At 44.7% G+C, this 12,554-nt stretch overlaps 1 protein-coding gene across 12 annotated transcripts in view; it reads right to left on the bottom strand.

Moving 5' to 3' along the window:
* The window catches only part of arvcfb (ARVCF delta catenin family member b), a 132,843-nt gene that overhangs the window by 40,646 nt on the left and 79,643 nt on the right, over positions 1-12,554 (bottom strand). For 10 of the 12 annotated variants that reach the window (XM_029830344.1, XM_029830343.1, XM_029830338.1 and 7 more), the window contains 3 exons: positions 10,077-10,235; positions 7,982-8,113; positions 5,324-5,964 (listed from right to left, as the gene is read on the bottom strand). In XM_029830344.1, the coding sequence (XP_029686204.1) occupies positions 5,324-5,964; positions 7,982-8,113; positions 10,077-10,235 (932 nt within the window). The remainder of the gene's footprint in view (positions 1-5,323; positions 5,965-7,981; positions 8,114-10,076; positions 10,236-12,554) is intronic. The other 2 variants (XM_029830345.1, XM_029830346.1) reach the window with 1 other exon arrangement.

The following is a 12,554-nucleotide window of genomic DNA, read 5'->3' as shown; positions in this document are numbered from 1 at the left end:
AGCCAGTAACTAATGAGAGAAAGCAGAAGGAGTGGAGAGGGAGAGGTGAAAAATGAGAGATGGAGCGAAAATGTAGATCAAAGGAATGAAGTTGGCTGGGATGTGTGCAGCAGCGTCATAAGGAGAGGCCATTTCACATTTCAGTGTTTATCAGTCACTCTATGATTTTATGAAACCTCCATCAATCTGTACATGCAAAAGAGTGATGGATCACACAGGAACTACAACGAAGAGACTGAAAACATCGACTCTTCCTTAAGAAAGTCTGCTGCAAAGGTGGGCTTTTATGACTGAGAAGGAAAAAGGCAAAAAAAAAAAAAAAATTATAATCCCCTCTGCAAAAACCCAAAGGGGCTGATTTATTCTTTCCTGGCAGGTGGGAGCAACAAACATGTCACATTTGAACATCGGGTCTGGAGAAAGTTTGAGAAACAGGAGCTGCTCAGATGGTGGTTCCCACAGAAACGGAGACGGAGACAAAGCACCAAAGAAAGGCCTTTGAGAGGAAGTCTTATGAAGCCACCACATACAGTAGAGAAAGATGTGGCGTGTTTTTCCTTCAGAACAGAGGGGGGGGGACTGTTCTGCCCTAGAGCGGGGACTGAGAGACCCCTGAAGACAGAAACAAGTGCCCCTCAGCCCCACTGGGTTGAAAAGATCTTCATGACTCCTCTTTCGGACCTCCCTGCTAGCATTAACATTATTAGCATCAGCATGGTTTGAACTGGGAACATCTATGATATTCCTCTTAATCATTTCTGATCGGGGGGGCCCTCAAAATGACCCAAGCTCCTTGTGGGTGATGTCTGCTCACTCTTCAAGGATCTTTACTCCAACTGCAGCATAAGATTTCTGAGAACATGAGAGGAACCTTTCCCATCACATATTGTTTATTGCTGGAGCTGCTTGGAACTCATAAATATTAGTTTCCACTTGTCGACGCAACATTTGGGTCACAAGGACACAAAAAAATGTTTCTTTTTTCTAAAAACTTTTTGTGGGAAGCTCTTTTTAAAACCGTTCCAAGAACTTGACAAAGTGGATTAGAAAACTTAAGAGAGGAAAGTTTTGGTGTGAGAGCAGAAATTTAAATTTAATTAGACTGTTCTGCATTGCTGTCAGCCCAACGCGCTGCCTGTCCCCATCTTCAGACTTGTTTATCGTCGTTACATAATCTAACTGCTGCCTTTTACCATAATTCCTGCACGGTCGTTAGCGGTGCAAGAAAACGGCAACTAGCACTTGTGGTTGGCAGAGAGCTCAATACTGAGCACTAGTTTTAATGAGTTTTCTGTTAATTATGTGTTTATACATAGGGGGGGCTGTCTTATTAAAGCAAAACAGCAATCTTTTTAACCACTGTGGAAACTGGTACAGATAAACTGAAGGAAAACTAGATTAACTGTGCAACAAGATACTAAATCCCTGATTTGTATTCTTGGAATAATAATAGTGACGGACCACTGCAGCCCAGCTTGGCCCTAAATCCAAGCGATTTAAGCAGCAGAAAGAATTACAATGGAAAGAAAAATGCTGCAGGAATGACTGTGAGCAGACATGTACCAGGTTTCAAATCTACCCTAAATTTGTAATTGCATGCATTATCACTCATTATTACAATTCCTTATTCCCTAACTGCTCCAGATTCCTACAATGCTTGGTTTTAACCACAACAGGGGAGGATGAGTCAATCAGCACCAGGAAACAGAGGAACTCCTTGAATGTTCACTCTGGCCTCTGCGGCTTCATCAAGACACAGACTTTGTGGATGTTATTCAACTTTTGATTGCAGTGGGCTTTTAAATATGCACCAGGAGGAAGAAATACCAACTTCCCTGCATAAACTAACAACACATCACTGCGCGGCATCTCATTCTCTGTTATTATTTCTTACATCATACTTTTGCACATTAACGATTCCAAACGCACAACTGGGATGTACAGTCGTGCAGCTAGGAGCTCATGCAGATCCGGGCTGATGTGTTGGGGCATTTGGAAAAGCAGGCGTGGTGAGGCTGAGTGACAGGAATGTCAGGATTTGCATTTAAATTGGTGCCCATTGTGAGTACAGGAAGGGGTGTATTCACAGGGTGTAAAAGGTTTTTGCACCATCAGATGTATTGCTGGGCGCCTGATTACAGCACATCTCTCTATATACGTGCTAATCATATTGCTAAATATCCAGCCTTTTTGTCTGTGGAAGCTTGTTTCTACTCAGACCCACACAATAGAAGACATAACTGGATAGAGGGATGCTATTATTCATTTACTTTACCCAAGCTTATAAAAGGAGACGCTGAATGAGAGCGCAGACCATGTTTGCAATTCAAATGTACACAAAGTCTCAGCAGCATTTATGAGCTTTTCACTGACCATCCCCACCAAGCAGATGGCTCTTTTTGAATGATCTGTTTTATGATGAAGTCCTTTTGGGACAGAGAAGAAAACACAACAAGACAAAAACCCTGTCGTCTTGTGTTCCGCATCTGATGTTCAAGTTTCCAGGCATTTCATTGACTTCTGCTTAAACATGCTTCTGAGAAGCCTGAACGATGGGAAATACTCAATCAAAGAGGAGGAACAGGAGGAAGACTTCCATCAACAAAGAACAGTGGGAATGATCCTTCTCAACTAAACAATCTGTGCACATGCAGGAGGTGGCCTGATGATGCAGGTGACGCTGCACTGGTGCAGGTCGCCCAAGGAGAGGTGAGCCATGGGAGAAGCAGCCATTAATCATGCAGTTATGGACACACACACACGCACGCACGCACACACACACACACACACACACACACGCATGGGCCCTAAACCACGAAGCAGCAATATCATAATCATACTGATGGAAGGCAATAATGGCATGTGTGAAGATGGAGCTCACAAACTAATACATATAATACTACATATAATATATAATATATAATAATACTAATATAATATAATAATACTAATAGCGAAAACAGTGAGATGTGCAATGTTGACACGGCACGGCAGTGGTGAGATGAGCGTTGGCACCAAACATCTTCACTTTTGTCCGAGTATCACTGTGTGTGTTAAGCTGTAATTAAACTACTACTAATTCTCAGATTCATTACAGCACTATGGAGCCGCTGCTCCCCATTTGGTGCACCAATTACAGTGGGAGCACACTCAGGAATCTGGGGTGGAGGGGCTGACATTTTCCCTTCCTGAAAAACAAATCTTACATTACGGGGAGGTCTGATCTGCTGGAGGACATTAGAAATAACTAACAAACGTTCCACAATTAGTTGGTCAGCAAAGAGTCAAGAGATGCTTCATGTTTGTGTTTGGACATTCATGTTGGCTGTCAGTGTAAGCAAGCACGGGTGTCTGGAGGGGGTTATGTGACACTCGGGGCGGTGTTATGACACATTGCAAATTGCTTGTCACAGTAAGAGCCTCTTATAAGGCGGATGTAGGAGTGAGTCATTTTCTGAAGATGTGGATTTTCAAGTGTGTGGGCATGTGCGAGATGGAGCGCAAGTGACAGAAGTTAAAAATATGTAAAGGCAGACAGCCCCAGAGGCTTTTGCTCTAGCTTGCATAAACATCATTGCAAGCATCTTTCAATGCAGCCAATCGTGAGCAACGGCATGCACGAGTCTGTAAATAAGCGCGGTGCAGAAAGACTCGCTAGCAAAACATGGAGATGATTGTGAGCTTCTCCTGACCCAGCATATGTAGCTTGGAGTCCAAACAGAACAACAGTCGCTCACTGATTCACAGACCATTTTTATTCACTTGTATTTAGTTGACTTTTATTCCAGGCTCCCTGGTTGTGCAGCTGTAAAATGATCAGAAACTATTGGGGCAAAAATCCAGTTTGGGATCTTGCTGATGGAAGCTAACAGGCAGCGTCTGTCAGGTTGCTGCAGGTTAAACTGCTCTCCACACAGGTTGCACAAAAGAGAAAGAGCTTTGAGAGATAACTGGCAAAAGCCTTCTAGCCTCTGCCACTCTTTCCCTGTCCTCCCTTTCCTCCCCCTCCATGTCATTCTTGTCTCTTCACCTTTGACACAAACATTTGTTCACCGTGCGCATGAGAAATAAATGCGGTCAAGCCCTCCCCTTCTTGTCCCTTATTTCCTTTAAGCTTTACAGGCTGCTTGAAAGCAAACATACTATCTTGCACAGTGTAAACCTGCCAAACTTTGTGAAATAAGCCAATAACACTAGCCCAATAATGCTGGATCAGACTACCGTAATTCCCGGACTATAAGCCGCTACTTTTTTCCTACACTTTAAACACTGCGGCTTATTCTACGGTGCGGCTTATTTATGTTTTTTTTCGTGGCGCACTATCACAACTGTTGTGAATCAGTCATTTTTACTAACCCTCATCAACATGGAAAATACTAGAAGAGAAGCACATGATGCGACTTTTAAGTTAAAAGCGATCACTCTGGTGGTTGAAGAAGGAAATCGAGCTGCCGCGCGTAATCTTGGCATTACGGTAATCAATGGCGAGAAGGTGGAGACGCCCGCCTGAATAACTGATCCAAAGCAAAAAGACAACAAAAGCTTTTAGACGTAAACATCGCAGGTGGCCCGAGCTTGAAAACCTTCTGGAAGACTGGGTCAACTGGTTTCCGCTGTACAAATCAGACGGAAGGCAAAAGCAATCGCCACCGCGATGAAAATAGAAGATTTTAGAGGTGGGCCATCGGGGAGTTTTAGCTGTTAATTTTTTGAGTAAAAAAGCTTAAACAACGTAATTTGTGTGTAGCTGATACAAACGTATATTTCAAGGTAGCTGCATTATAGACACCGTTAGAAAAATTTACCGGTACAATATATTTGTTTATGTTGCTAAGCGGATTAAATTAAAAGAAAAGTTAAAAAATCCTGACGTGATAAAAATTGGATTTAAGGTCTCTGTACAAACATACAAGTGAAAAGAGTGGCTGTTGTTCCTTACCTGTCTGTCTGTCACTCGTCAGTGACTCGTCTCTTACGGTAATAAAAACATATACCGGTACCGAATGTTTTCAATCTAATTTTTCATATTACTATGTGGGATACCTGCGGCTTAAAATCCGGTGCGGCTTGTATTAGTACAAAATTGATTTTCTTTCTAAAATTACATTATGCAGCTTATAATCAGGTGTGCTCGGAAATTACGGTAAATGTCTTCATTCACTCGATTACTGCCTACTCTTAGGGCTGGAGAAAGATGAGACAAATCATCTCTGATAGACTTTTACCTTTTTTAGATCTGTACCCCCCAAAAAGCATCATACTGTAAGTGGGTGTGGATAATCGAATGCCAAGCAGGAGCTTCCCTGCCGGCATCTCTCTCTACCTGATGCGAGGTCCATCACGAAGGGGCTCCCGGTGGGTGCGACCACGGTTGGCGCCCTGCAGGGTGCGTCGGTTGGCAGTGGAGTAGTCTGGCTCCAGCTCGTACGGCTCCTCTTCTTCAGGGCCCAAGCTGCGGCGATCATCCTCCAGGCCGTACGGTTCGGGATGGAAGCGCTCGGGCTGAGAGCGGTTGAGATCCACAGCGCTGTTACCCATGGGGACTTGGGGCTGGGCCACATGGCCGTAGTCGTCCTTACGGATGGGCAGCGTGTAGCTGTTCTCTGGTCGATAGGCGTTGGGCAAGTAGGGGTATCGCGGTGGGCGGAAGTTGACTCCACGTGACAGGCTGCCGTAGTTGTCCGTCAAATCCACGTAGCCATCGTGCAGGCCATAGTGACGAACATACTGGCTCTCGGGGGTCTCTGCGTACGAATCGTTGTAGGAGTTGTTGTAGGAGCGCGTGAGGGTGGAGGTTGCTTGAGGCGTGATGAAACGGTCCCCTCCGTTCTTCATGTAGCGCCGGTCGATGGAGTCCGTGTAGCTGCCCAGTGGGGACGAGCCTTCAGGTAAAGGCAGGCCATCGGGACCCAAAGGGACCTGACGGACCGTTCGCGTGGTCACTGTCTTCACTGTTTTAGTGACCTGCAGAGAACAGCAGGACATGTGGAGCATTCATCATCAGTCAAAAAAATCAAACATTGTATTAGAACAGATTAATACAATATATGAGTATTTTTATTGTTGGCGTTTAGTTGTTGTCATGCCAACCAAGGAGTCAAGAGTCCGCACAGAACATCCGAAGGTCATCACCAACCGTACCAGTGCCATGTTGAAGAGCCTGAGATCCAGTGAACCTCAGCTTCCCAAAGCAGCACGCTGCATAGATCTGGACCAGAATGATCCCTCTAGCTCCCTTCATGCTATAGCTCAATACCTCCACTTCCCTGACTGCCTCCGAGGATCACTGACAGCATCAGAATTACAGGCACCCTCCTCCCCGCCCCTCAACCCAACCCTCTCTGAGCTCCTCACCCGTTCAGAAACCAATTTGCTGCCCAGTGAATCCTCCGGTGTCTGATAATTGGCTATTTTGTCGGCAGCTATAAATTCATCTTCAAAATTAATGAGCTTGAAAAAAATGAATCCTCTTCATCTGCGGGAATACAGGTCTGACGCGGCACAGAAAGGGTCCACACGGACGATCTGTGTGGATGCCCTGGAAACAACCCTACCCCCTGACCAGCCTGTTGAACAGGCCTCCTCTATTTGACTATCAATATCACCATTTAGATTTTAATCACAAATGCAATGGATCCATGCAACAGTGTCAATAAACCATTTTCAAGCATTAACCCAAAGAGAGAGGGTGCAACATCACAGAGAGAAACCTGATTGTTCCACACAGAATCCTCATTAACACGGCTGAAACCAACAGCAATCTTTGCTGGCCTTGTTTCTTGATTAGACCCCAACTGTGAGCGACATAACGAACCTACTACAACAATGCCAAGGTTCATTTCCATGTTCAAAGTAATTACCCACTAATTTACATTTGTTTCCGGGGCCCATATTCCTTGGCTTTTCCCGGGGAAAATAAAGATCTCATTTTCTTGAGTATTACTCGCCGCAGCTCAAGTGTGACCTTGAGAGAGCGCGCTAACACATATCCCTCTGATTCACAGCAGTAAACTGGAACAGAATCCCAACTAGGCCCTTCAGATGTTTGTTTCGTGGACTCAAGAGGACCACAAGGACCAGATCTAAACTTGTAGCTCATTGCATTAGCATTATAATAATAATATTAGAAATCTTTTAGAGAATAACTACATCTTTTTAAAGGAAGGAACTCCAAGCTCCCAGCTGGAGCATAATACCAGACTGCTTTTACCCGTATGTGGCAATTTAATCATTTTATTCTATTTTGCCTGTCAGGGCTTGAGAGGAGAGCATGATGAATGCAACAGCTCCCCAGCCCAGACAGACCCAGCTGCCTTGTACTAACACAGCTTTTTAAGCAATTTGCAAAGGGCTGCAAAGGGAGCCATCACACACTTTTCAAACATCCTTTGATGTGTTCTCAAGTTCACAAGCCGCAAAACCGTTGCACAAGGCAAGCAGTGATGTCAGAGACCTGGCTCCGCAAAAGGGCATCTGAAATACGCTGAAGAGGGTAAATAGGGTGAAAAGAGTAAAGATAAATTGGCTGTGTGAAGGTGCATATGAACAGGACAACACGACTGTTTGTGCGTTAGCGTTTGCTTTCAAAGTCACGGTTGCATTGGAAGGTGTTTGGAAGCGCCTGTTAATCTGTTAAAAATGGAGGGAAAGGCAGCAGGCAGCATCAAACTGGCCAGTTTATGGCTCTGTATGTGGTTTCACAACCTCTGTGGCATTCACTTTATTGAGAACTCAAATGGACGTGGCGACTGAGGGGTTAGTGGGTCTGGGAGAGCCATGAGAGCGGAAGCTGGGGTTCATTTTAGGACTCAGTAAAAAATCTCTGTGGAGTTGATGGAAGTAGAAATTGTTAGTTTCTCTCTGACAGGAAGTCTCAGAAGCTGAAAGCAGCAGTGTTGAAAAGCTGATGTTAGAGGGGAAGAGAAGAGGCAGGCAGCAGCAATGGAGAACACGGCAAACATCACACACGATGGTTCTTTACTGGTTCTGTCTCAGACGGGATGGAGACCGGAGTGGGGGTCCGTGTCACAGGTCTGGACTTCACTGATAGGTTGTCAATCACCAGCACTGGGTGGAAAGTGTGGCGGGTGATGGTTTTGACCACCTTGGTCACCTGGAGTTGAAAGGATGAGTAGATGATTTCATTACGCTCTAAAAAAAACCCCTCCACCCTGTAATTTTAGCTCAGTAATGGAGGGAAATAACACAACTTGGCTCAGTTTTGAGCTTTGTGCAGAATCTGTCAGCAATTAGAGGGTGGGCTGCACAAGCTATTTTTAAATAGGGCTGCTGAAGTAGTAGTGCATAAAAATATGAGGCAGAAAAGCTAAACGGCTCCACCTCTGAGAGTGAAATGTGATATAATACGAGTGGTATTCCGATCAGCTGGTCTGCCATCGGGAGGAGAGAGGCACTGGATGAGGGCCAAGGAAAAGCACTGCATGCTGGGACAGCAAGACGGACCTGGATCTGATTAAGGCCCTCCTTTTGCTCGGGCTTGTAACACATTCAGAGTCCAATTCACTCACAAGTTGAATCGATTGGAAATAGAGGCAGATAATCTGCTATTGAAAGATCATTTGGTGTTTTCCAAACATCCAATTACACATCCTTTAGCTGCCGCAAATGGCAGGATCTCATTTTTAAGCCATTTTTTGGACTAACGAGAGTGATGCAGGTAAAACAGATGGACAGACGTTTACCACAAGGAAAAGTGCTGCCTGTGAATCATGAGGCGGAGGGAACCTTCTGCATTTATCCCCCAGCAGCCTGATTGGGAATAAGGGGTCAAAGGAAAGGACTTTTGGCATCATAGAGAGTGGTTTAAAAGAACAGTTAGTCACAGAAATGGAACTGTGAGAGAATGGAAAATAAAAACGAAAGGACAGAAGATAAAAACAACACATGGAAGTGTTCTAAAAGGGAAAGTGAAAATGACGCGTGGAGGGCTTTCTTTGAGCAACCTCTCAGAAGGGTCCGGGTCCTCAGAGATGCTGGTTCCAGACATGTACCCTCAACAGTAATCTTTGCTTCTTTTTTTTGGGAAAAAACACCCAGTTGCTTTGCAGGAATGTCCCTTCTGTTCTTAATCAGCAGTCTTTGTTTGGTGTGTTTTACTGCGTGAGTGTGTGATCCCTAAGATGGTGTGTTTACGAGTGTATAAAATCATGTGAGTGTGAATGAGGGGTGTGTGTGGCCAATCCTCCTGCAGTAAACAGGCTGTAGGGCGCCGGGCCCCCTGATTAGGGATTAGGTCAGGCTTTTTAATTACGGCTCCACCGTCCCCAGAGTAGCAGCTCCATACAGTGCTCTTCACTCTCACTCTCTTACTATGGAGTCCTTTCCATCCCAACCTCAGGCAAAAGGCTGCAGAGTCTCAAAAGGAGAAGCTTTCAACCCCCAACTGCTTCCTCAGATGTGAGACATTTCCATTTGAAAAAATCTTCCATGAATCCAGTTGGGAACAGTCTATGCACAGAATGATGAATTCAGCTTCAAGAGGGAGCCATTGTGATTGGATCGACTGCAGGTACTTGAACTCTTCAAAGTGTGAGTGATCCCTCCAATGTGCTAAATGTATATGAACCAAATAAAGGCAACATAGTCCTATGACAAACATGTTGCATGACTGGAAATGAAGACAATTACAGAGAAGAAGAAGAAGCTGGCATATTTGGCGTGGGACAAACTAAACTCCAGCAAATTAATTCCGTTGCACGTTGAGAAAAACACGTGGTGGTGTAACGGTCACCTTCACGTTAGCTGATTCGTCCTTACAGAACAATGATGCGGCACAATGAAGGGACAGCTAACAAAGGCACTTTGAAGAAACAAAAAATTAGGAGTGCGCATCACATCAATTAAGCTAAGACTGGAAGATTAAACCACTTTCGGCTGTAGGATTATGGGATTTTCATTCCTTCATGAAAACAGAGTGGTGCTCGAGTGTGGTGCTGCTGGGAAGGAATAATCCATAATTGCAGTTTCAAGAAATACTGAAATGGATCAAACATGGTTTTTATAGCTTGTAATGTGCTTGTAAATGCTAAAACTTGGCAGGAAACGTTGCGTTTTACCTTGGTTTCTGTGCGCCGTGTAGTGCCATCGTCTGAGGTGACCACTGAGACGTGGGAGGTGGGGGTGCCAGGGTCCTCCTCTATGGTGACCGTCTCCTCCATCACCTCCTGCGGCTCCTGCATCATGGCCAGCGAAGTGGCGTTAGAGGGGCTCTGCTCCTGAAAACACAGAAGACCAAGTTTTCATAAAGAAAATAAGAGAAATCGGAAATACATAGAATAAGAATATATTCAAGCCAATTTAAGATGTTTCTTACAACACCTGTGTATGCAGGTAGGTAACAGTTGTTAGCAGCTAAGATAAGATATATCGTCATGATGACAGTCTGTGTGCAAGCACAGAACTCATGTAGAGTAAAAACCATTGCACATTCCATTACATGCACTTCCTTATCTCAGACTCCATTTTGATGTTATTGCTTTTTTTAATATCTGCTATTAGCGGACACATACACATAATGAGAATGAGAGCTCTGAGCTTTCCTCGCACTCCGATCTGAGTCACTATTTCACTTGAAAAGTTCAATAGTCCCACCCCAGCTCTGAGCACCAGGTGGTAGAATCTGTCCAACATATGTTTATCCTGTCAAATTCACTTCATGTCATCTTCATCTTCCAATTTAACACAGAATCGGGACTCAGAGGCACATCTGTGGTTACACACGTGACATTTTTCCCATTAAAGCTGATAATGTCCAAACACTCCACAGGATAGCTACTGCAAATTGAATTAAAGCTTCTTTGAAGAGAAGCACAATCCCTGGAGACTGCTTCTGAAAGGTAGAGTGTGCACACCAGGCGGACGTGACCACAAGCTCACGGAGAAATAAGTGAGTGCAGAGTCCAAACCGCACCTGACCCAGCGTGAGACGCATTCGCACCCCGCTGATGGATAATGATGTGGAGTCAGTGTTAGGAGGTGCAAGCGCACGGCTTTAGCCCACTGCTGTGCACAAGTGTGACAAAATTACAGCTCTGGTGATGGAGTAAAGGAAGGAAGGCGCTTGCGGCAATCATCAATAACCAAAAAACAGCGCGGTGCCGTGGGATGGAGAGGGAGGCCAGAGTAATGAAGAGAGGGAGAGCCGGACTGGAATGGTGGAAACAAGAGTTTAGTTTGAACAGGAGTATGCGAAACTTGAGTCTTTATTGAAATATTCTTCACCAATATCGTATCACACGTGAAGATTATTATAGTGGCGTCATCTCTCAATCCAAGATTATTCTGGTTGATGATTTGATTTTTAATTTCTCTCTTCTGTAAATGATTTAAAGACACGGAAAGATTCCTAAAAAGTGTACATGTATTATGTTATTTGGCATCGACTCATGATCCCAACATACGAAATCCAACAATGACAAACAACAAAGTCTTTCCTCCAATTACAGAAACCATCTCAATTTCCAGCCGGGCAGGCAAAACAACCAATCCGAGCGGGCTGATTTTGTCTGACCAGTTACGCCAAGATGGAAGAAGAGAAAGGGAGAAGAAATGAGCATGAAGAAAAGACTCAGTGTTCAACCACACTGTTCTGTTCTGCTGAAGCAGGCTGCTCGTTTCAGCACCTCCGCAACAGGAGAGGCCCTAACAAGTGAATAGCTCTCTATTGATTGGCCAGCATCTCACAGGCTTCAGAGATCTGCAAAGTCCTCATTGATCTGTGGTTCTTCTCGCAGAGCAGCCACAACTTTGCCCGTTTTATGTTCAGGATCTTTTCCTCTATCCCCAACACGCTCAGTCCTCTGGATCTGAGATCCAGAATGGAAGCACACAATCCTGCAACAACAAAACTACAAGGAAAGTCTATATAGGTAGAAAACATCTGGCTCTGATTGGTCTTTAGAGATGATTCAAAAATTACCCAGGCTGCAGGTACAGTACAGAAAAGCGTCTGCATATTTATTTACCAGCAAATGTTAGCGATTCAGTTTATTCGTGTACTTATGTGCTTGTGTAACACCAAACTGATTTATCTTTCCGCCTTTGAACAGTGTTGGGCAAGCACAGTGCATAAATTGCTAGCTCAGCACGAATCTAGTGAATATCCCACCTCTGTGCGCCTGTGCGAGTAAAACTGGGACAAATTAGCAGCACTGCTATGATGCTTCATTCCTTTGAAGCTCAGTGGGCGAAGTGTGAAGGACAGAAAAAGAGACCGAGCCGCATCACCTTTCACTGAATTAAGACCCCGAGCGGGCAGGACAGGAAAGACAGGTATACTTGGAAACCCTCCACTTCCCCGATGCAGCGTTTCGCATCCATTTTCCTCGCTCCACCTCTTCTGTGTCTGTGCAGTCAGGGACAGAGTGGTGTTGAACTCAACGTTAAAAACCTTTAAATAAATGATTAAAAGCTGTCTGGCTGGGGGTTAGCATGGCTGCCTGCCAGTCCCACAGGGAAAACGGAGGTCGTTCTGAGTCAAGGAAAGGCAAGAAAGTGCACACTTTTACCAAGGACAGCAGATATGGAGCGTTCTT

The sequence above is a fragment of the Takifugu rubripes genome, chromosome 21 (genome assembly GCF_901000725.2).
Source record: "Takifugu rubripes chromosome 21, fTakRub1.2, whole genome shotgun sequence".
Lineage (NCBI taxonomy): Eukaryota > Metazoa > Chordata > Actinopteri > Tetraodontiformes > Tetraodontidae > Takifugu > Takifugu rubripes.
The sequence above is the reverse complement of the archived record's forward strand: the minus strand, read 5'-3'. Positions and strand labels throughout refer to the sequence as shown.